General features: G+C 47.9%; 1 protein-coding gene across 2 annotated transcripts in view; it reads left to right on the forward strand.

Annotated features, from left to right (window-relative positions):
• Positions 1–22,708, forward strand: part of DPYSL2 (dihydropyrimidinase like 2) — a 117,878-nt gene extending 95,170 nt beyond the window's left edge. Inside the window, exons 9-14 of one of the 2 annotated variants that reach the window (XM_007127700.4) lie at positions 9,547–9,703; positions 10,171–10,312; positions 12,360–12,530; positions 17,071–17,250; positions 18,068–18,233; positions 20,153–22,708. In XM_007127700.4, the coding sequence (XP_007127762.1) occupies positions 9,547–9,703; positions 10,171–10,312; positions 12,360–12,530; positions 17,071–17,250; positions 18,068–18,233; positions 20,153–20,244 (908 nt within the window). In that variant the 3' untranslated portion in view covers positions 20,245–22,708. The remainder of the gene's footprint in view (positions 1–9,546; positions 9,704–10,170; positions 10,313–12,359; positions 12,531–17,070; positions 17,251–18,067; positions 18,234–20,152) is intronic. The other variant, XM_007127701.4, reaches the window with a different exon arrangement.
• The last annotated feature ends 195 nt before the right edge of the window (positions 22,709–22,903 follow it).

Genomic DNA, 22,903 nt, shown 5'->3' on the forward strand with positions numbered 1-22,903 from the left:
TTTTTGTGGTATGCGGGCCTCCCTCTGTTGTGGCCTCTTCCGTTGCGGAGCACAGGCTCCGGACGCGCAGGCCCAGGGGCCATGGCTCACGGGCCCAGCCGCTCCGCGGCATGTGGGATCCTCCCAGACCGGGGCGCGAACCCGGTTCCCCTGCATCGGCAGGCGGACGCGCAACCACTGCGCCACCAGGGAAGCCCACGCTCATTCTTTTTTGATTCCTTTATCTCTCTCCATGTGTCTTTCTTTCTCTGTCAGCAAGGGAGCGGTCTGACCTCTCTGGTTTGTTTCTGATTCTCTGTGGGATGTGATCCACGTGGATCTGGATCTTTTCACTGGTGGGTGAGTTGGTGCAAGACTTAGAACAAATTGCTCAATGACCACTGAGTCAGCCTGTCCCAGGAGCTGATAGCCTCCAAATGGACCCAGCAATGAACTCCTAGCCCCAGTTCTTTGCAGCTCCCCTGGGGCCTTTGTCCTTAGGCTCTTCACGAAATGGTTGCTGCGTTACCAGTTTTTTGGAAACCTGCCCTCTCCTGGCAGCTGGAAGGAACTGCCTTTTTGAAATGGAGCATTCACTTAGAATCAGCTCAGAGTTGTTTCTGGGAGACATGTGGATGATTACTGTTGGTGACCCTCCCTCACCTGGGCCCTTTATCACCCAGGCACACATTTGCAACACGGGAATCAGCCGCAGCACCCAACGCTAATCACAGAATCGCTGCTTCCATGTAGCGGGGTGGGGTGGACAGCTGGCACGACGTGTGCAAAGGGGAAGTTGGGGACAGCTTATTTTAGTAACCGTACCATACCCAGATGAAAATAAGAGAAAGAAAGTTAAGCGAACGTTTTAATATAGTTTTAATATAAGGAAGCATTCAATTTAGCAGAATTTAAACACCGAGGCCATGTTTTCCAATTCGGATTCTCACTTGTCTGAATCTCGGGATGGAGGTGCCTCGGTTCTGGGGCAGGTGGCACTGGCCCTGCTCTGGGGCTGCAGAGGGAGTGTTCTGGGCCCCAGGCCACCCTGCCGGCAGTGCGGCGGCTCCTTCTCCTTTCTGTGTCTCAGTTTCCCCAATTGAAGACGCAGAGCTGGAGTCCAGGCCCTCTCAAATATCTATGACTCAGCACCCCAGGATGTCGTTCTGTTGTCTTTATGACTTAGACCCTGTGTGTGTATTGGGGCCTGAGCACCAAGAAGGGACCACTTCAGCCTATTCATTTAGAGCCTTCGGGGTGTGAGTCCAACTGTGTCTGCTTTGTGGTTCCCAGGGCGGCTCTTGCATTCAGACAGTGGCCCTTGTAGCCCTTGAAAGCCTTTGCTTTAGATGCACTTGAGCTGCCAGAAAGGAATTTCCGGTACTAATGAGCAAGAAGGAGAAACCCTCGCCTGCTCGTAGGCGCTTAGGTTCTTTCCATCTTGTTGGAACTTCCTAACAACTTTGGGAGGTGGCCGGGGCAGGAATTTCTGTACTTTGTTTTACTTTGCAGCTGAGTAAACTGAAGCTCAGAGCTGGTGAAGGGTGGAATTGGGCTTTGATCGTCGGCGTCTGACCTCGGGCCATGAAGGTCTGCATTAATGTTTGACTCACCTTCATGCTTTGAGATTATTTTAATATGGGAAATGCTGTGACCGTCTCCTTCTCGGTATCTGTTGGGGTTTAGTTCCTCAACAAACTGGGTAGAAACTGGAGTCTGACACCCAACAGAGTCATGGATAATATTGAAGCAAGGATTTCCCCAGTGACCAAGAAGAAAAACAACATAAAGCTGTATTGAGCGTTAGGGCTCTGGGATCAGTATCCTGTCCTGGATCAAATCCCAGCTCCACGAGGCACTAGCAAGTGATGGTGGGTAGGTGACTTACCACCTCTGGGTCTCATTTTCCATGTGCAGGGGAGGGTAGTAGTGGTGACAAAGGCAAAAGGATGATGCTTAAATGAGATAATGCACGTAAGGGCTATGTAATAACGCTACCTACTACTATGATGATTAAAGAGTGAAGGGCTGGTTTAACTTTGGGCTTGTTAGAAGAGCAGAGCAAAGATGCCTCTGACCTGGGGCAAGGATTTTCTGCTGAGGATTGTTTTTCAGCTTCAGGTGGTTTCTTCTGGACCCTGGAGGCAGGTATGGGACACTGCCAACATGCTGTGGCTCCTTTTCTTCCTCTGTAAAATAGAGAGTTCCCTTATTTATTCCACGAACTTTTGCTATGTGATACTTAAGGCGTTTGGGCTGGAGGTGAGAAATGGTCCCAGCCCTGTTAGCTCCTTTACTAGCAGGGGGAGGGTGCGGGAGCAGACGGTCACATGGGAAATAGGTTATCAAAGAGGTGCGAGCCAAGTATGGTTAGAGCGCAGAGGAAGGCGCCACTGTTCACAGACACGCACTGCAGCTCCCTGCCCGGTCTCAGAGGGGTCAGGCTGTGTAAAACGACTCAACATCTCTGTGCGAATGTGAGCTGCTGAAAAACCAGAACCCCATCAATGGCTGGAGTAGTAGCATCTCCCCTCACTGGTCTCCACGTGCCTCCCACCCAGAGACCTGCAGGTCCTAAATCCAAGACAGGAGGTGTTTAGGTAAGTGAAGGTGTGAGATAGAGCGTGAGTGAGGCCTGTTTCCACGGGGCTGCATTGCCCGTGCTGCTTCCTTCATTCTGTGTCCTTCCACAGGACAGCGTGTCACCAACCCCACCCTGCAGATAAGGAAATGAAGACACAGCCAGCACCACGATACCTTGGGCAGTTTTCACTCTTCAAAAGAATTTAGACACAGGTCGATGTGATAGGCTCATGTCACGGAAAGGAAACTGCAGTGCGGAGATTGACTATCTTGCCCCAGGTCATCCAGCCCGTGGGAAATAGAACCCTTAGTTCCAGACTCCGGGCCGGCTCTCTTTCCACTGAGGATCCAGTGTCGGGATTTCTCGCAAACAAGCACCCTCCGACTGCATCTTGTCCACGTGAGGGGTCGAGCATGGCGCTGATGACCTCATCCCGTGCACACCCCTCCCCCTCCTCCCCCCCCCCACCCCGGGAACCCAGATGCAGAAACGTCCACAACCCAAACTTGCGACGAGACTTCCTATGCCCTGTGGGTCAGTAGGAATGGTGGCGGTGTGATGAGAAGCACGTGGTCACGGGCCCCGTGAGGACTGACCCAACCTGGGGGACGATTCCTTCGTGTTAACTTAATGCACAACCTAGTAATCTTGAACCCAGAGAGTGGCCCATGGGTTGGGCTGCGAATGTTATAAAACCTCACCAAGATCTGTGTTGGTCAGGGCTCTGCAGAAACACAACCAATCTCTCTCTCTCTCTCTCTCTCTCTCTCTCTCTCTCTCTCTCTCTCTCTCTCTCTCTCTCTCTCTCTCACACACACACACACACACACACACACACACACACACACATTTTAAGGAATTGGCTCATGCGATATGGGCACCGGCAAGTCTGGAGTCTGCAGGGTGGGCTGGCAGGCTGGAGACTCGGAAGAGTTGACATGGCAGCCGAACACCCTCACCTTAATGGCAGATGCTTGCAGGATGGGAATTCAATTCAGCCACTTGCAGGGTGAGACTCTGGGTTCAGTTTTCAGCTGGTTTAGCTCTGAGGCTACTGGAGATGAGGATCTCTTTTGGGGCAGATGTAGAAACTTTGGGGTCGTTTATGGGACCCTTGAACTGGGAATTTGACTCCCTGAGTCATCCTTGTCTTTCCCCACTTTGTCCAGCGTAATTAGGAGCAACCAGCTAACCTTGTTCTACGCGGTTTGACAAAAATGTTCTAAGGTGTCAAATACACAGTTACCCAGAACTTTGCCTGTTTTAAGTACCTGATGTGGTGTTTTGTGCATTTCTTTTGCCCCATCACGCCATGTACTATCAGTGCTCTCTTAGCTACTGGGAGTGGAGTCATTAGTGCTTTAAATCACATCAGATTAGAGAGCCAGTTTCAGAAACCCCAGAGCCAATTCAGAAAACTTTTAAGATTCTGTTCCTTTAGAACCACTCTTGATACCAAAATCTGACAGGGTTATCTTATCCATGGACAGGTGCCAGGGTGTTGAGTTCTGGCCTGGGGTCTCTGAGAGGAGAGGGAGAGTGGTGTGTGTGTGTGTATTTGTGTAGGTTTTTTTTGGCCGCTGCAAAGGGCATGTGGGATCTTAGTTCCCTGACAAGGGATTGAACCCAGCGCCCCCTGCAGTGGAGGCGCAGAGTCTTAACCACTGGACCGCCAGGGAAGTCCCAGTGTTTGTGTAGTTTTTCACTGTGCTTTTATGGCTGTGTTTTGAAATACATACACACACACACACACGCACACACACACGATTTTCCGTTGTTTTTGCTCTGGATTTGTCCTCTTGCTTCTCGTTCATGGGAACTGACTAACCGTCCGGGCGGAAGCTGTCAAACATATCTAACCCCCAGCCTTCCTTTATTCTTCATGAATGCGCTCAGGCCCGTTGTAAATAAACACCACCCCCAGCCCTGCTGTTCCCAGCCATCCTAGGGAGTCTGCCAAAGGCTGGCCTGGGATCACATCCTTCAGTTTAGACTTTCCCCACAGAACGAGAGCATGAAGGTCTAACTGCCACCAAGAAAACATCAGCAGTGTGTTTGGAGGAGGGCAGAAAGGCCAGTGAAGCCTGTTTGGTGGTTTATTATTATTAGTGGTAATTATTTCCGGCATGCAGTGCAGTGGTGTCTGCGGCCTGACTGAGGTCCAGAAGCCCATCCGTGGCTGTCTCAGGTACCGTGTTTATAAAACGGGCAGAGGTGGAGGCCTCCTCAGGACGGTGTAACTCCTGCCCTGCCTTTGGGGGCCCATCACGCCATGTACTATCAGTGCTCTCTTAGCTACTGGGAGTGGAGTCATTAGTGCTTTAAATCACATCAGATTAGAGAGCCAGTTTCAGAAACCCCAGAGCCAATTCAGAAAACTTTTAAGATTCTGTTCCTTTAGAACCACTCTTGATACCAAAATCTGACAGGGTTATCTTATCCATGGACAGGTGCCAGGGTGTTGAGTTCTGGCCTGGGGTCTCTGAGAGGAGAGGGAGAGTGGTGTGTGTGTGTGTATTTGTGTAGGTTTTTTTTGGCCGCTGCAAAGGGCATGTGGGATCTTAGTTCCCTGACAAGGGATTGAACCCAGCGCCCCCTGCAGTGGAGGCGCAGAGTCTTAACCACTGGACCGCCAGGGAAGTCCCAGTGTTTGTGTAGTTTTTCACTGTGCTTTTATGGCTGTGTTTTGAAATACATACACACACACACACACGCACACACACACGATTTTCCGTTGTTTTTGCTCTGGATTTGTCCTCTTGCTTCTCGTTCATGGGAACTGACTAACCGTCCGGGCGGAAGCTGTCAAACATATCTAACCCCCAGCCTTCCTTTATTCTTCATGAATGCGCTCAGGCCCGTTGTAAATAAACACCACCCCCAGCCCTGCTGTTCCCAGCCATCCTAGGGAGTCTGCCAAAGGCTGGCCTGGGATCACATCCTTCAGTTTAGACTTTCCCCACAGAACGAGAGCATGAAGGTCTAACTGCCACCAAGAAAACATCAGCAGTGTGTTTGGAGGAGGGCAGAAAGGCCAGTGAAGCCTGTTTGGTGGTTTATTATTATTAGTGGTAATTATTTCCGGCATGCAGTGCAGTGGTGTCTGCGGCCTGACTGAGGTCCAGAAGCCCATCCGTGGCTGTCTCAGGTACCGTGTTTATAAAACGGGCAGAGGTGGAGGCCTCCTCAGGACGGTGTAACTCCTGCCCTGCCTTTGGGGGCTGAAGAGAAGACAACCCAAAAGACAGCAAGGACCTCTGAATCCCTGAACAGGGCAAAGCAGGAATGAGCTGCAAAGATGGCTTTCTCCCTGACCTACTTCACTCTGTATGACAGACTCTAGTAAGTCAGAAAGAGAAAAACAAATATCGCATATTAACGCATATATGTGGAATCTAGAAAAATGGTACAGATGAACCTATTTGCAGGGCAGGAATAGAGACGCAGACGTAGAGAATGGACATGTGGACACAAGGGGGAAGGGGAGGGTGAGACGAATTGGGAGATTAGGATTGACATATATACACTACCATGTGGAAGATAGACAGCTAGTGGGCACCTGCTGTATTGCACAGGGAGCTGAGCTTGGTGCTCTGTGCTGACCTAGACGGGTGGGGTGGGGGGAGGGGGAGGGAGGTCCAGGAGGGAGGGGATATATGTATACATAGAGCTGAGTCACTTCGTGGTACAGCAGAGACGAACGCAACATTGTAAAGCAGCTATACTCCAATTTTTAAAAAAAGAAAGATGCCTTTTTTCCTTCTCTAAGTGCCCACATCTTTGCTTGGCCCCGGCCCAGGAGTCCTGGCTCAGCCTTGGTCTAAGGAGGCAGGTCTGGTCAGCAGTGGCCTTGGATTCTGACCCATGTCTGGGTTTTGCGTAGGCTGAAGGCCGAGTTCATTCCCTTGCGGCGAGGTGCGTGGGCCGGGGCGCGGAGGGGATGGGCCCCGTCTCCTCTACCGGCTCCTCCACCCAAATCTGAGTTGTATTTTGCAGAGTGAGATGAAGGCCAAGGTCAAGGGCACTCACACTTGTAGGATTCAGGACACATTCCAGGAACCAGCCCCTCCTTGTACTCAAGTTTCCACAGGCAGGACTGAAGTGCAGATTCAGGGAGAGGATATGAGGAATATCGAGTTACGGGAAGATGAGGAAACTGCTCGTCCAAGAATTTCCAAAGACTGGCAGCCACTCTTTTTCTCCAGGCAGTTCTGTCTCTTGATTGCTTTCATGTCGACAAAGCCAGGAAGCCTTTAGGGTTGCGGATCCTTTGTTTTCCTAGTGACTCGCCCAGACCTCACCTTCATGCTCAGTCAATAGCCAGTGGGACCTCCAGACCTGGCGGGGTTGGAAGAGCTACCCTCAGTTCAGCCAATTCTGGCTGACGCCCCAGTCGAAAACTGTGGCCCTTGGGGGAGCTGGGGCCTGCTCAGCCATTTGCATTTCATAGACATGGACCTGACAGCAGCCAAGGCCTTCTTGTTGCGGGGTTTTACTACTCTGGGATGAGCTAGAGCGGTTTTTGCAGCTGCCCAGCAGCTCCTCCACCCAGTCCTGCCTGAGGGGCTTTGAGTAGGTCAGGAACGCTGGGGACCTTCCAGGTGATTCTGAGCATTGCCCTTCTCTTCCTGGGGCTTCCTTCAGAGGGAGGCTTCCCCTGAGTTCTGGAGCCCTCCCTCCTGCTTGGGGATTGTCACCGATTTCCTCAAGTGACCTGCCTGCCGGGCCTCTAACACTCCCTGGCGGAACAGAGCGTCCTTTGTGAGATTCCCGAGGCTGGGGTCAGGGTAGGGGGCCAGCTCCCAGAGCCAGCTCTCAGGGCAGCGGCTGTCCCAGAGTGGGTGTAGTGCTATGTTACCAAGAGATAAAGTCTTGGAAAAGGCCGCGGAGAGGAAAGGAGACACATTCCAGACTGAGGAGTGTTTGGCCTTGAGGACCCTGGGTTTGGAGACAAGGGCCCACTTGCCAGGACCACTGTGGGGGCCAGGGGAGCCCTTGGTGGGAACAGGTAGAATAGGTGAATTCCCTGTGGTGGTGAGGCTGGCCTGGGATCAAACTCCGGCTCTGATGCCTTTACTTAATAGAATATCTCACCCTTCAATCAGTTCAGCACACATTTATTGAGTCACTTTCCTAAGGGTATCTCCATCAAGTGGAAGAATCAAAAATTGATTATTATTTTTTTAAAAATTGTATTGGCGTATAGTTGATTTACAGTGTTGTGTTAGTTTCAGGTATGCAGCAAAGTGATTCAGTTATGCATATACATATATTCATTCTTTTTCAGATTCTTTCCCCATAAAATTTCCTACAGAATACTGAGTAGAGTTCCCTGTGCTGTACAGTAGGTCCTTGTTGCCTATCTATTTTGTATATAATAGTGTGTATATGTTAATCCCAAACTCCTAATTTATCCCTCCCCTCCACGTTTCCCCTTTGGTAACCATAAGTTTGTTTTTGAATTCTGTTTTGTAAATGAGTTCATTTGTATCATTTAAAAAAAATTAGATTCCACATATGAGTGATATCATATGATATTTGTCTTTCTCTGTCTGAAAAATCAAAAAATTTAAAACTGAATGATTATTGGATTATTGGAGTGGAGGACGGGATGGAGTTTTTGGATGATGGTAGAGAAGAGACCAGTTTTGATGTGAGGCCGGCTAATGAAAGGCATGAGATGCTTCAGTGAGAAGTTTGTTTCTATCCTTGAAGTCAGAAGGGCTCCTTGGGAGGATTATATGCAAGAGAGTGACACGGGAAGATTATGTTTTAGGAAGATCACTCTGGAAGTGCCATGGAGAATGGATGAAGACGGGGGGAAGGAGGTGAGCTGGGGAGAAATGATGAAGTCCTGATTTTAAGGGAAGGTATGCAGAGTGGAAAGGAAAGGATGTATTTAAGGCATTAAAGCATTGGCATTCGATGGATAGAAATGATTCCCAATTTTCTGGCTGGGACATGAGTGGATAGAGAAGAGGACGTGATTTAAGCATCAGGAAATCAACATTCTTTCTTGACAATATACTGAATTAGGCTAGGCTTCTGCAAACTCTGAAATCTCAGTAACGTAACTGTGCAAAGTCCTTCACTTTGCACTCTTACAAAGTCTGCTGTGAATCTGGGGACCCTCAGGCTGGTGACTCAGGGACCCGGCCTGTGTCTTGGGCAGATGTGGAGGGTTGTGTACTTGCTCTCAAATGCTTCATCCCACTGATGTCACATATTGTTTCCTCTCTCAGCTCATTAGCCAGAGCTGGACACTGGGAGAAGGACTGGGAGACATTGGGAGAGCAGGGGGCATGTTTTGGTGAGCAGTGAGGTTAAGTGTGAGGCGCCCTGGATCACCCAAAATAAGAGTCTAGATGGCGCTCGGGATTGGGTGCTTGAATGCAGTCTGAGCTGGAGATTGTGAATAGATTTGGAAATCAACAGAATAGGAGGAGGAAATGTTTGGGATCCCCGAGGGGGAGAGGGTTGAGTTAGAAGAGCAGGGATAAAGGGGATCCCTCTCCTTATTAGGAGGTTGGGATTACCAAACACACACTACTATATAGAAAATAGATACTCAGCAAGGACCTACTGTACAGCTCAGGGAACTCTACTCAATACTCTGTAATAACCTGCATGGGAAAAGAATCTGAAAAAGAATCGATATGTATAACTGAATCACTTTGCTGTACACCTGAAACTAACACAACATTGTTAATCAACTCTACTCCCATATAAAATAAAAATTAAAGAAAAAGAAGAGCAAGGGTCACAGGTGAAGTCTTAGGGAGTACTCGTTGGATCGGTGACTGGCTGGCTGGGGTATGTGACTTCGCCCAACATGAGTTTCCTCAGCTGGGAGAGCAGGCGGGCCCCTTCTTGGAAGGGGTGCTGAGAGCTCTGGGCATGTGCTGGGCGGGCACTGAGTACCAGCAGTGGTGGTTTCCTCCCCCCTCTTCGCACAGTGCTCAGCTCTGCCCTCTGTTTGTCAGGGACTGTGGTGTATGGCGAGCCCATCACCGCCAGCTTGGGGACTGACGGCTCCCAGTACTGGAGCAAGAACTGGGCCAAGGCTGCTGCTTTTGTCACCTCCCCGCCCCTGAGCCCCGACCCGACCACTCCGGACTTTCTGAACTCCTTGCTGTCCTGGTGAGTGTTGGCGACTTGGTCCCACCTTCCGTTCTTGGTCTTTCCTCGGACCAAGCTGACCGGTGGGTTCCAACATGGTGGACAGAAGCAAACTTGCGAGCAGAGACCTCGTTCTCCAAACTCGGATTGCCGGACGGCAGCCGGGGATTGTCACCCTGACGCTTCTGGGGGCAATTCTGGGTAAAAACCAGGGCCATCTTGAAAGTCAACCAAAGGGGATGAATGAGGTAGCAAAGGGGTTCTACTGTGGTGCAGTGTCACTCGTAAGATACCCCACAAAGTAGACGTAGATACACAGCATTAGAATGAAGCTTCCGCATCAGGCCATAGCTTCCCAAATTTCCTGTCTCCTGAGGGGAAGACAGTTAAGTCAAAAACTTTCAGTGGCCTGGCCCATTAAAAAGGACGTTCGAGGATGATCTGAGGTCAAAGATCAGTGAAAAGCCAGTGGTATGTTTTCCTTCCAGTGGAGATCTCCAGGTCACTGGCAGTGCCCACTGTACCTTCAACACTGCCCAGAAGGCCGTAGGAAAGGACAACTTCACCCTGATCCCTGAAGGCACCAATGGCACGGAGGAGCGGATGTCCGTCATCTGGGATAAGGCTGTGGTAAGGAGCAGTGATCTCACGCAGGGGGAGGGCTCAGCTTTCTCCTGCCTCCTCATCCGGGGGCCCTGGGTCTCATGCAGGCCTGGAAATGGCAGTTGAGAGAATTCCAGAAACTGGAACTTGTGTGCTAATATTTCTTAGGTTTGGAAATCTAAGACCACTCCTCAGAGGTCATTTCCTCCTAAGTATCCCATATGTATTTGTCACCATTATCATCTGTGGACCAGTAGAGACTGGAAAAAACCAGTCTTTACAATATGACTCTTTTAATCAGTCCAGAAAAAGCTTCCTTAGCAACCTGGTGACTTAGTTAATCCACTCGTGGAGATGGACTCAGTTTCCTTAAAATGGTCTTTTGGACTCTCTGGGCTCAGCCTGCTTTGAACATATCCTGACCTTTAAAGGATCTTTGGGGTTTTTTAGTTTTAATATTTTAAAACGTAATAACAATAGGTTTTCTGTTTCTTAATGAATTTTTTCAATTATGTAAACTATGTATCGTTATTCCAAAAAGAAAATAAAAATCACTTATGACACCCTATTTCAGATATAACTGCAATGAACGTTTTAGCAAATGTCTTTCATTTTTTGCCAGTGAGAGATTGCACGTGTGTGTGTGTGTGTGTGTGTGTGTGTGTGTGTGTGTGTGACTGGAATACTATTTTGCAGCCTATCTTTTAAAAAACCTATAGCATGAAAAAGTCTCCACATCCTTAAACATACTTGAACAACTTGGTTTTTAAGAGCAGACCATTCCATCTTAATGCTGAACTGTAATTCATTTGTAATTCTTTGGTTGGTCCCTTATGTTGTTTCTGATTTTCTTGCTGGGATGAACACCCTTATAGCTACATCCTTGGACACATCTTTAATGATGCTTGTAGGAGAAATTTCTAGAACTGGTAGTGCTGGGTCAAGGGGTGTGCATATTTTTAAGGCCTTTGACATATATCGTCAAAATTCCTTCCAAAAAGATGGCACCAATTTGTATGCTGCCAGCAGTATATGTGGCATTACCCAGTTACTTCTACCAGGTCTGAATTGGTGTTATCATCAAAAAACCCAAAGTATCGCCGATTTGATTGGTGAATTTTGTGTCTCATTGTTTTACATTCAGTCTCTTCAGTGACTGACTAAAGTGTATATTTCTTTTGTATACTTTTGGCCATTTGTATTTTTCTCTCCCTCTTACTACCTGCTCATTTCCTTTGCCCATTTTTCTGTTGCATTTAGAGCAGGTTTCCTAACTCGGAGAAATGCATTCATCTCCTCAGATTCTGCATTTAAAGGGACATGAGGTGCAAGTGGTAGAGATGAGAAGGTGGGGGGAAGGACATGTGGAGTGTGATTGGCACCCAGGGTTTGCTGCCGGGACGGGCGGCTGAGACTCCCGTGTTGGCTGGGCTAAGAGCCAGGGTCTGTGCCTGTATCTTTGAAGAGGACATAAGCCAAATGATGTTTCCTCAAGAGGCCTTGCAGCCCCTTCAAATTTTTTTTAAAAACTTTTTACTTTGAAATGATTGTAGATCCAGAGGAACTTGCAGAGATAGGACAGAGAGGTCCTGTGTACCCTTCACCCAGTTTCCCCCATGGTTACATCTTACACGATTAGAGTGTGATATCCAAACCCAGAGATCGACAGTGGTGCGACGTGTGTGTATAGTTCTGTGCCATTTTGTCATATGTAGATCCGTGTAACCATCACCGCAATCAAGATAGAGATGTCCTCCGTCACCACAGAGACCCCTCTCCTACTGCCGCTTTATAGTCACACCCACCCCAACCCTTGGAAGAATCTCCGTCTCACCCCTGGTCTGTCCATCTCTATAACTTGGTCATTTTGCCAGTGTTACATAAATGAAATCGTACAGTATGTGACCTTTGGAGGTTGTTTTTTTCACTCAGCATAATGCCTTTAGTATCCAAGTTGTTGTCTGTATCAAAAGTGTGTTCCTTTTTATGGCTAAGTAGTATTGCACCCTTCAACTTTTTAGTCTGCTTTTGTTGTGTGCACGCGTGTTGTGCATGTGTGTGTTGTCCTCCTCAGGTCACTGGGAAGATGGACGAGAACCAGTTTGTGGCCGTGACCAGCACCAATGCAGCCAAAGTGTTCAACCTTTACCCCCGGAAAGGCCGCATTGCTGTGGGATCCGATGCTGACCTGGTCATCTGGGACCCTGACAGCGTGAAAACCATCTCTGCCAAGACCCACAACAGTGTAAGGCTGCGTAGACCCAGTCCAAACGAACTACAGTCACAGAAAGGGACAGAGGCAGGGAGAGTCCTCAGGATTTATGAAAAGAACTCGCTGTGATAGGAAAGAACTCTTCTCCAGGATATGTTATAGCTTGCAATTTACTGAGAAAAAATAGCTCTTTCCTTTTCGTTAGTGAGGTCAATAAGACTGTTAATCTTATCACTTTGGAGTACGATGGCCTCTCTCTGGACAGAAATCTCTATCTATGGACCTTCAGAGCCTCCGGCGTCATGGCTGGACGTCAGAAGCTTTTAGAAGTCAGGCAGCGTTCCATTTTAATAGTTTGGTGCAGCACCTCTCATGGCGTCCCTTGGTGCAAGGGATCCAAACAAAACATTTCAAATGTCCACTCCCGAGATGCCCACTGGCACTTTTATTCTTTGAAGCAACTGTTTTCTCATGTCAGTGTTGTCGTCCGAAAGCCTACAAGGCAGATGCTCTTATGTCCTAAAGGAATGAATTGACTTTGAAGAAATAGAAGAAATACCCTGGCAGCCGTTCTGATTAGGAGTTTAGGATCTGCAGTTCTGGGGTGTCTCTTGCCTTTTGGTCTAGACTGCAGAGCTTGGGGATGCCCTGTCTTGTTAATGGGACCCTGGGCAGGTGACTTCATGTCATGTCTCAGGCTCGTCAGCTGAGAATGAGGGGTTTAGACGAGGCCCCTGAGTGTCCTGTGATTCTGCGAGGTCAGTGGGCATTAGGTAGAGGTGTAGATACCATTGGTTCTTCATAGAAAAAATTGTGTGTGTGTGTGTGTGTGTTTAATATTGAGAGGCCAAGGACAAAGGGAGAGCTTTGGAAAAGAAATGGGCATAGGACAGAGTGTTTTATGTCAGAAACCCATATGACTCTTGAAGTGAATTCTTAGTGAATGAGGAGGCTCTTCAAGATCAAGGTCTAAATTGAAAGCTGGCTCAATGGGGAATCTGATTCTAGATGGCCCACCCCAGGTGGCCTGGGCCAGCAAGTCCCGACACCTCCTCCCAGGGCCAGCTCAGGGGTGGGCTTCTGGCATTTCTCCAGGACAGCACTGGGCTCTTGGTCAAATCCCAGTCTTCCTTCTCCTTTGGGCAGAGGGGCTTGAGCTGCCCTGGCACCCGTGGGTGCCAGGATGGTGGGTGCCTTCAGGGAAGGCTGCTCAGCTCTCAGTATTAATAGTTGACTTTTCCCTTCTTCCCCACTGGCTGGCTTAGCTATGCGGCAGAGCCTTACAGCCGCACCAACTTGTGACTTAGATCATAACCTCCCGGGGGTCCAGAATGGGCTTCTTTATGGGCAGGGGTCCTAGGGTCCTGCCTGGTGAACCTATCTCTTCGTATGCATTTAGCATCACAGCTCCATTTACCCTTTCATTTGGCCTTCTCAATAAAGGGATGGTCTTATTATCCCAATCGGGAAGATAAATCAACGGAGACTTAGAGAGCTTAAGTGACCAGTCTAACAGTACATAGCTATTTTGCGGTGGAGCCAGAATTAGAATCCAAAATTGTCCAGAGCTCTTCCCTGCCAGACTGTGTGTGCAGCCTCTTGGTCAGGGTTAGAGGGAGAACATGCTTCTCGTCCCTTCCAGAGTCCCCTCCCCAGAGGCAATGGAAAGGGCAGACTGGACTCATCATGTAAGCCGCAGATGACCTAGCTAGGCAGCCTGCCTTTGGAGTGCTTAACCCAGCGCAAGACAGGATGTAGAGGAGTGATGATTTGAGAAGACAGATTCTGCCCTCTGGACATTCAGTAGCACTGCCCTGGCTTTACCTCCAGGCAACCCCATACAGGAAATCATGACTTCTAGAAGCGTCTCTTACCCGTTCCTCACCTGTTTGAAAGAGCCCACGCTACGCATGCTTGTGCAGCTTTAATTATCTGGGAGAACGCAAGCAAGAGGCTTTCCCCGTGTAATACACTGTTTCCTACCACGGGGCTAATTAACTTTAATTTGGAGTATTTAGCTAACTCCTGTTGACAGCCCTGTTGCTAAATCTCTGCTTGGATTTGCCAAGCATCCAGCCAGATGAGTCATTTTAGGAAACCTATGTGGATAGAGGTTAAAAATGTCTATACCTGGTAAGCGACGAAGTCTCAGTGCCTCACAGTTTGACAGAGTAGGCTCTGAATGCCCCGAGCTGTGATCTGACCATTGAACTTGTTAATTTTAAGTCACTTAGAGTCATGGGACTGGTTCCTCCATCTTTGAAAAATGGGAGGTGGCCCAAAGCTCTTCTGGGCACTGTGATCTGTCGTTTATAGGCAACTAAACTCAATATATGCATCTTAGGATGTCTTTGACACTAAAGGGCTTGCAATCTTCTTGGGAAAGTGCAGTAAAAAACCAGACAGTCAATCAGGGATTTTCTAAATGCCTACTTAGTGCTGAGTAGTGGGCTAGATGCTTTTGTTCCTTTTATTTCTTGGGATCCTAGCATCATTTCTGTAAGGTGGGCCGTGTCCCCTCATAGATGAGGATGCTGGATCTCAGATCAGTGCAAGGGATTTGTCCAAAGTCACTCAGCTGGCAAATAGCAGACCTGGGATGTGGACCCCAGGCCGATGGCACCATGGCCAAAGTTGTCTCCATGACTCCAGGAGGTCACAAGAGGAGCTTGTATAGACAGCCGTGCAGGAACATGGAAGAGATGGGGCTCGATTCACCCCTTAAAGGATGACCCTTTCAAAGGTCATTTCAGAGCAGACAGAATTCTCTGCTGGTAACCTATACCCATATGACGCTTCTTGTGTTGTCATTTTCACATAAGCCTTGTGCGGGAGGCAAGTGAGAAAACTGAAGGTCTGAGGCAGGATTAGTGTGATCTGCCTGGAGTCACACAACTCCTGAATTTCACCAGATCTAAGATGCCACCGATTTTAAGATATTCCATTAGTTTAGGCACTGCTGTGAAAGAACACATACCCAGGAGGAGGGGTCTAATGCAAGACTCCTTTAAACATGTGCTGTGCTGCCGAGGGCCAGCTCGTGCTGAGTTTGGGATAATGAGATGTGGATCTGCCAGACAGAAAGGGTGGCAAAGAATATTGCCTTCCTCGACCTTGGCATTGGGTGCAGACAGAGCAAAAATGGCTCCTCTGAGAATCTGAACTGAGTCAGGCAAGTTGGTGGTCTGAGTCCTGCATCCAGCAATGGGCCAGAAAAACCAGAGGCTGAGACTTTCTCATGAAACGGCCTCAGTGTGGTCATTCCCCACGCCAGTGGGAAAAAAAAGCTGACCCCAATTCCCTGGAAGGACTCGGTTCAGCCTAGGCTGACGCTGACTATGCAGCTGCACGTGCTGTGAGACACATTCTCATTTCAGGGATGAGTGTCTTAGAACCGATGAAAAGCTTGGGGGGGGTGACACACTTTGGTCCCGGGAATCCACGTGCAGAGACCCCTTCCCTCCCCCAGGTGCCTCTTTCCCTCGTTCCTTCAGCAGCTTCCACTTTACTCCTTTGAGCCTCTGAGCAGGGCTGCCAGCCCCTTGTTGCCCTTTTCTATCAACACCACCGGTCAAATGTGAGCTGTAGAGCCAGCCTGGGGCTTCTCCATACTCACCAGCCTCTGCACTAGGCAGGGGTTGTTACCCTGAATGGCAGTGCAACAGCTCTAGCCACAGATGGACTCTTTAGCGCTGATAACCTGCTCTGAATCTCCCCAGAAGCCCAGCTGCTTTTTATGCATGGAGCTGCCTATTAATTCTCCAGTTCCGGCCATGTGTACCTGTGAGCAGGGCAGGCGTCTGGAATCTGGGGAAGGAGTGCAGTGGAGGAGCTAAGGTTTTACCATCGACTGTAGTGTCCCTATTTCCTGTTGTCACAGCAACAGACTCACTCAGAGACCCCACATAGTTTCCAAGAGGGCACGTGGATACATCCCCCTTTCACCGTGAAAAGCTGGAAACTAAAAGGATGGCTGCCTTGTTGGGAAATTAGACCTCAAACATTTTATCAAAGGCCTGTCTCTGGAGTTACCACAGTCCTTTCATTTAGGGACTTCAGCTTGACCACATCTTTTAAGAGATTGGAAATCCAGGCAAACCAGTGGGAAAACCTACTCGTGGATGGCTCATTTCAAGATTAAATTTAGAACTTGGTCAGAGAAGTCTTCTTGGGATTTTAACCTGATTGGAGCTTGAGTTAGTGAGAACAAAGTCACCGCTAATACGAGGAATCATTTTCTTAAATTCATGTGGCATTTACAAACCCTCATGCTTTTCCATACGATTTTTCTGTTCAATTATTTTTACCCCCCAATTTTTTTTTTTTTTTTTTGGTGCCGAAACCCAGGAATGAACAAATGCAAATTTTTGAGAGGTAGGAAAGATTATTCCATGTTCTAGACAGAATTAAGACATAGAGATTAAGTCCTGTTGGGTGGCCAGTCAGGAGAGGGACTTCATCTCTGGGCTTTTCTTTCGTCCGAGTGATGTTGGGCCACGGGTGCTGCCAGATCGATGAGATCTCGCCAGGATGGAGGGTAGACTCTGAAGTTTACTGTGTTCCCTTCCTCTAGTCTCTCGAATACAACATCTTCGAAGGCATGGAGTGCCGTGGCTCTCCGCTGGTGGTCATCAGCCAGGGGAAGATTGTTCTGGAAGACGGCACCCTTCATGTCACCGAAGGCTCTGGGCGCTACATCCCCCGGAAGCCCTTCCCTGACTTTGTTTATAAGCGTATCAAGGCAAGGAGCAGGGTGAGTACCTCTGATCTTATGAGTGGTTTCTATCGTGGATTAAGTTCAATTCCAAAATCACTAAGCACCTCGAGTCAGACTGTCGAGGCACGTACAGAGGATTCATGGATAAGGGAAACATAGTCTTTTTATTCCTGGAGTTCAGAATGCCAGCGGAGGAGTCAGGCATGTCCTCAGCCAGCCCGATTGAAGTGAGACTGCTGTGATGAGTGTGTGATGAGGCTCCGAGGAGGGAACCGCTGCTGCGGAGTCTTAAGGGAAAGTGTCATGGGGAGAGGGCATTTTGAGTTGGATCTTGAAGATTAAGTAGAAGTTGGATAAGTCAAAGAAGGGAGACAAGGGAATTAAGTAGAGAGAATGTTACGAGCATGGAAAATGTAGAGAGTATTCAGGACGTGGTGAACAGTCCGCAGCACTGGTGCTTGGGGACTGTGAGGCAGGGGATGGGTAGGGAGGTAAAGGAATTAAAGGGACAGTACGATTGGAAAGTATGGGGCCAGATCTTGAACGTGAGACCAGGTCCTCTTCACAGCATGTTTGGGAATTCCTGCAGGGTTTAAGGTGAAGCGTCTTGGGAGAAAATAGGAAGAACTGTTTATCAGTTTTTATGTGACCCGTGTTGGGGTAGCTTTGCCCTGGAGCCAGGGGCCCTGCCTCATGCTGACATCTGTCCCTGCTGTACCCGACCATAGAAAGCCCTCCATCCCCAAATGTCACCGGCCCATCCTGGCACCTGTTCCCTCCCCATCAGGAGGGCTGCCAGGGAGGCGTCCTCTGTGAATGTGGCCTGAGTCGAGGGGCTCTTGTGTTTTTGCAGCTGGCAGAGCTGAGAGGGGTTCCTCGTGGCCTGTATGACGGGCCTGTGTGTGAGGTGTCTGTGACGCCCAAGACGGTCACTCCGGCCTCCTCGGCTAAGACGTCTCCGGCCAAGCAGCAGGCCCCACCTGTCCGGAACCTGCATCAGTCTGGATTCAGCTTGTCTGGTATGGTTATGGTTTGGTCGGGGCGCAGCGCTGCAGGGCTGTGCTCCGTGTTGCTGGGGGGTCTGGCATCACTTTTGAGAAGAAGAAGTGGAAGTGAATGATAGACCTATTCTTCCCAAAGATGTAACTCACTAGAGATGTAATTCATAGCAGATGATGGGTTGGGTTTCAGAGTCTTGACACGAGTCTATATCACATATAATGTCATGATGTGTACACTCTGTGTCATACCCAGGATATTAGAGGACATTTTTTCAGTGCATCATGTCCATTGTGAAAAAGGATATTGTGGTGTTTTAGGACTCTCTTCTCCCCCACGTATGCAATATACTGTAGTGGTTCAGCTTGTGGAATCTAGAGTTTCAACAGCTTAACTTCGTAGCCCAGATTCGAACCGTGCCTCCGTCTCCTCATCTATAAGATGGGTATAATGGTAGTAGTTACCTCATGGGGTTGTTCTGAGGATTAAATGACTTAATATACATGTAAAATGCTTAGAATCAAGCCATTTGATAATTGTTAGCTATTTGCCCTGACGAACTATGTGATGTCAGGGGAGGTGAGAGGAGAGTCCAGATTTTAGAGCTTCCTTACTTGAACTTCAGTATTTCGTTTTGCCTATGATTAAAAACCTACTTTTTAGTTCCTTGAGTTACAGATATGTATCTAAATTCTTATGGTGGGTTAAAGAAACAGTAAAGCAGATACGTATTTTTTTTCTTGTCAGATATACTGGTTTTTAGAAAGTTGCCATATACAGATTACCCATTTTCAAAAAATTTAAAAATAATGAAAATTAGGCTTTCCGTAAAGTAACATGGGCATGATACAGTCTGTGCTGTCTTTCACCAGGCCATTGAAATATAAAGACCATCATGACGCCTGTCTTTTAAAAAAATTCTATTGAAGTATAGTTGATTTACAATGTTGAGCTTAATTTCTGCTGTACAGCAGAGTGACTCTGTTATACATATATATTCTTTTTCATATTCTCTTCCATTATGGTTTATCACAGGATATTGAATATAGTTCCCTGTGCAACATCTACGAAACAAAAACAGACTCACAGACATAGAGAACAGACTTGTGGTTGCCAAGGCGGGCAGTGAGGGAGGGAAGGATTGGGAGTTTGGGGTTAGCAGATGCAAACTATTATACATAGGATGGATAGACAACAAGGTCCTACTGTAGAGCACAGGGAACTATATTCTATATTCAATATCATGACTCCTATCTTTGATTACACAGAGGATGGATAGTGTTAGGGGAACAAAATGCACCTCTGGAAAAGCCACACTCGATCACTGAGAACAGGGACAGGATGTAGTCTGAGTTGCTCAAAAACCTGAAATAATAGTGTCCTTTTACATATAGTTTTACTTTTTAGGTACGGGATCCAACTAGCTTCTACAAGGATGGCTTTATTCAGTGTGTGATTCCTAGGCCACCTGAGGCCCATCCTTTTTTTGTAGCTTATACTTTTGGTGAGGTTTTAGAAGGACAAAGAATGGGCCTGACACTTTTTCTCCCAAGCTATGTTATTTCGTTACAAAACAGAAATAGAGTCACAGATGTAGAAACCAAACTTATGGTTACCAAGGGGGAAAGGGAGGGGGGAGGGGTAAATTGGGAGATTGGGATGGACATATACACACGACTATATGTAAAATAGATAATCAACGAGGACCTACCGTATAGGTCAATACTCTGTAATGACCTAGATGGAAATAGAATCTAAAAAAGAGTGGATGTATGTAAATGGATAACTGACTCACTGTGCTGTACAGCAGACACTAACACACCAGTGTAAATCAACTAGACTCCGATAAAAATTAATTTAAAAACCCAAGCTATGTTATTTCGGTTTAGAGCAGGGGTCCGCGTAGCTCTCTCTGACCCTCATCCTCTCTCGTCTCCAGGCGCCCAGATTGATGACAACATTCCCCGCCGCACCACCCAGCGCATCGTGGCTCCCCCTGGTGGCCGTGCTAACATCACCAGCCTGGGCTAGAGTTCAGGGCCGCCGTCGGCTTAGGGATGGGGGATGGGACACCTGAGGACATTCGGAGACTTCCTTCCTTCCTTCCTTCCTTCCTTCCTTATTTTTTTTTTTTTTTTTTTTTAAAAGAGCCTGTGATAGTTACTGTGGGGCAGCCAGTTCCTGGGGCTTCCTCTCGGGACCCCCGCACTCCGTCCCTCACCCGGAGTCACCAGTTTTGGTCACCCACCTCCCTACACATCTACGAATATCACACCTGCGTCTCTCCACCAGGCCCGTACACGGAACTGCGTCCAACACTCAGACATGCGAAACAAAGCAAATCACAGTGAGGGTGTTGCTCATCTCCAGCCTCTGTTGTGCTTTTGCATCATCTTCCTTTTCATTGGGGGGAGGGGAAGATCCAGTGAATTTCCCAGAGCTGCCTTTTTCTTTTTCAATTTTTAGAAAAGTTTTCTTTGTGGGGCTGCAGGTGGGGTGGGCAGGGGAAAGGGGGGGAGAGGTTTGTGTTTTTTTAAAATACTAAATTGGAAAGCCTAATGCAATATTAATACAAGGGGTTTGAACTGGACATCCTAATGATGCAATTGTGTCACCTTCAAGCTGATTCAGGGTGGTGGGCAGACTCGTCACGTCCCTCCTGAGAGGCTGTACAGCGTCCACACCGCCAGTCCATCGTCTTCTGGGTCAACTGTTAATAAAGGGCAGGTTTTCTTTCTGGCCTAGATTTTGCTGCAGATGAAATCTTTTGAGGATTCTCTTCTCCTCTCTTCACCTCTTTTCTGCTTGCACTCTCTCCCTCTTGCTTTTTCATTCATGGATATTTTCACGTGTCTGGCTCTTTCTTTGTGTTTCTTCCAGCCCTTGTCTCTGACATGCTGTTTTTCCCTTCTTTCCCGCATGGTCTTTTCCAGTGACCAGGTCTGCCATTTTACTGTGGCCCTAAGAACCTGCCTGGAACATTATGAGCTTTGTCATCGCAGCCATCGTAATGTGCTATCCTAGTCCATATAAGACCAGTGCTACCCACCCACGTCGCCAGGATGTGCGTTTGAGTTTGAGATGCTTCCCAGGTGCAGAAAAGGGCCAAGTTATCCACACCGTCACGTGCGGGCCCAGGATAGACCTCAAACAGTGCCGAGCTGTTGAAGAAGTCTGAGGCTCTAGGACTTAAGAGTTTTTCCTCTGTGCCATGCTAAGTGGCTAAAGACACAAACAAATCTGTAAATCTAGCCCAAGACCCAAGGGAGCCAATCGGCCTCAAGCCAACCACCGGCTCAGAGGTGCTGAGCTGATGGTGGTCTGGCCCTGAGGGCCTGCTGTTTACCAACTAGGTATTTTGGGGGATGCCAGAGCACACTGGGCTTCTCACTTTGGAGGAAAAGAAATTTGTTTTCTTGTCCAATTATTTAGAAAGACGTCACGCAACATAGGGAAGCCTGCTAAACTCGGAAAACCCATGGGAAATTTGACTTAAAGACCATTTTAGTTTGCAGGAGGAAAAATCTGTTTTGTGAGTCAGAGCTCTTGTGGGGAGAAAACCTTGTAAATTGGGCGAGTGGCCCCTTAGAGACCGCAGGCGACCTTGTGTCCACACCCCGCCCTCTCCTGGTCTCAGAGACCCTTTCCACTCGCTGCCTTTTGCTTGTCCCTGTCTTTGCTGAGCTTTGTTGCATCTCCTTCCAAGCGTGTTTACAGGCCCTCCCAAGCCATGTTATGTTCGCAGGCTTTTATAAAACCAGATCTGCTTTTGTAAAGCGTAACATCAAGAAGTAGCTCATCCCATCATGACACACGTCTCTCCACATGTTTTGCCTTTGGGGTTATGGCTGGGGTTTCTTTTGTTGTTGTTGTTGTTTGTTATTTTAAAAGTAAATTGCACTTTTAAAGAATAATTGGTTAACTTAATATATTTGCTTTTTTTTTTCTCATCTGCACTTCGAGGGAATTTGAACCAGTCGGAAAAAAAATTTTGTTTCAATTCTGAGAAACACTTGCAGCTCTCTTCTATTCACTTGAGTCTTCCTGTTTTTCCATGATGGTCATTTTGGTTGTTTCGATTGTTTCCTTCAAACAACTTAAAACCTGAAGATTTCCGCAGGCTGTGTAAGCATGTTTACCTGTTGGCTTGCTTTGTGTGTCTGTTAAATGAATGTCATGTGTAAATGCTAAAATAAATTGACAGTGTCTCAGAACTGAATAACTGCAGTGACCTGATGCTCTAAACCAGTGTAGGATTTAATCATAGATGGTTTTTAATCCTTGGAAATGTGATTGTGACCCACGAGTGGAGGAACTTTCAGTGCTAAAGCTGATTATGTGTGTAGCCAGAAGAGTACCTTTTTTTTTTTTTTTTTGTTACCGCTGTCTTAATGGCAAAATAATTATGGTAAAAAAACAAGTCTCGTGTTTATTATTCCTTAAGAACTCTGTGTTATATTACCATGGAACGCCTAATAAAGCAAAATGTGGTTGTTTCAGGGTGTGTCTGTGTTGAGATGTTCAAGGAGGTGGCTGCTTGGCCCGGGCCTCCATCAGAACTTCCCTTTCTGGAAAATTCTGGATGCCTTTGGCCTCGTTTTGATGACTGTGTCAATTCAGATGTTTTCACTGAGTGTTGCGGGTGGTTTTGTCCAGGCCGCTGAGGTCTAATTCTGGGCAGAGCCCTGAG

This window comes from Physeter macrocephalus, chromosome 9, assembly GCF_002837175.3.
Source record: "Physeter macrocephalus isolate SW-GA chromosome 9, ASM283717v5, whole genome shotgun sequence".
Taxonomy (NCBI): domain Eukaryota; kingdom Metazoa; phylum Chordata; class Mammalia; order Artiodactyla; family Physeteridae; genus Physeter; species Physeter macrocephalus.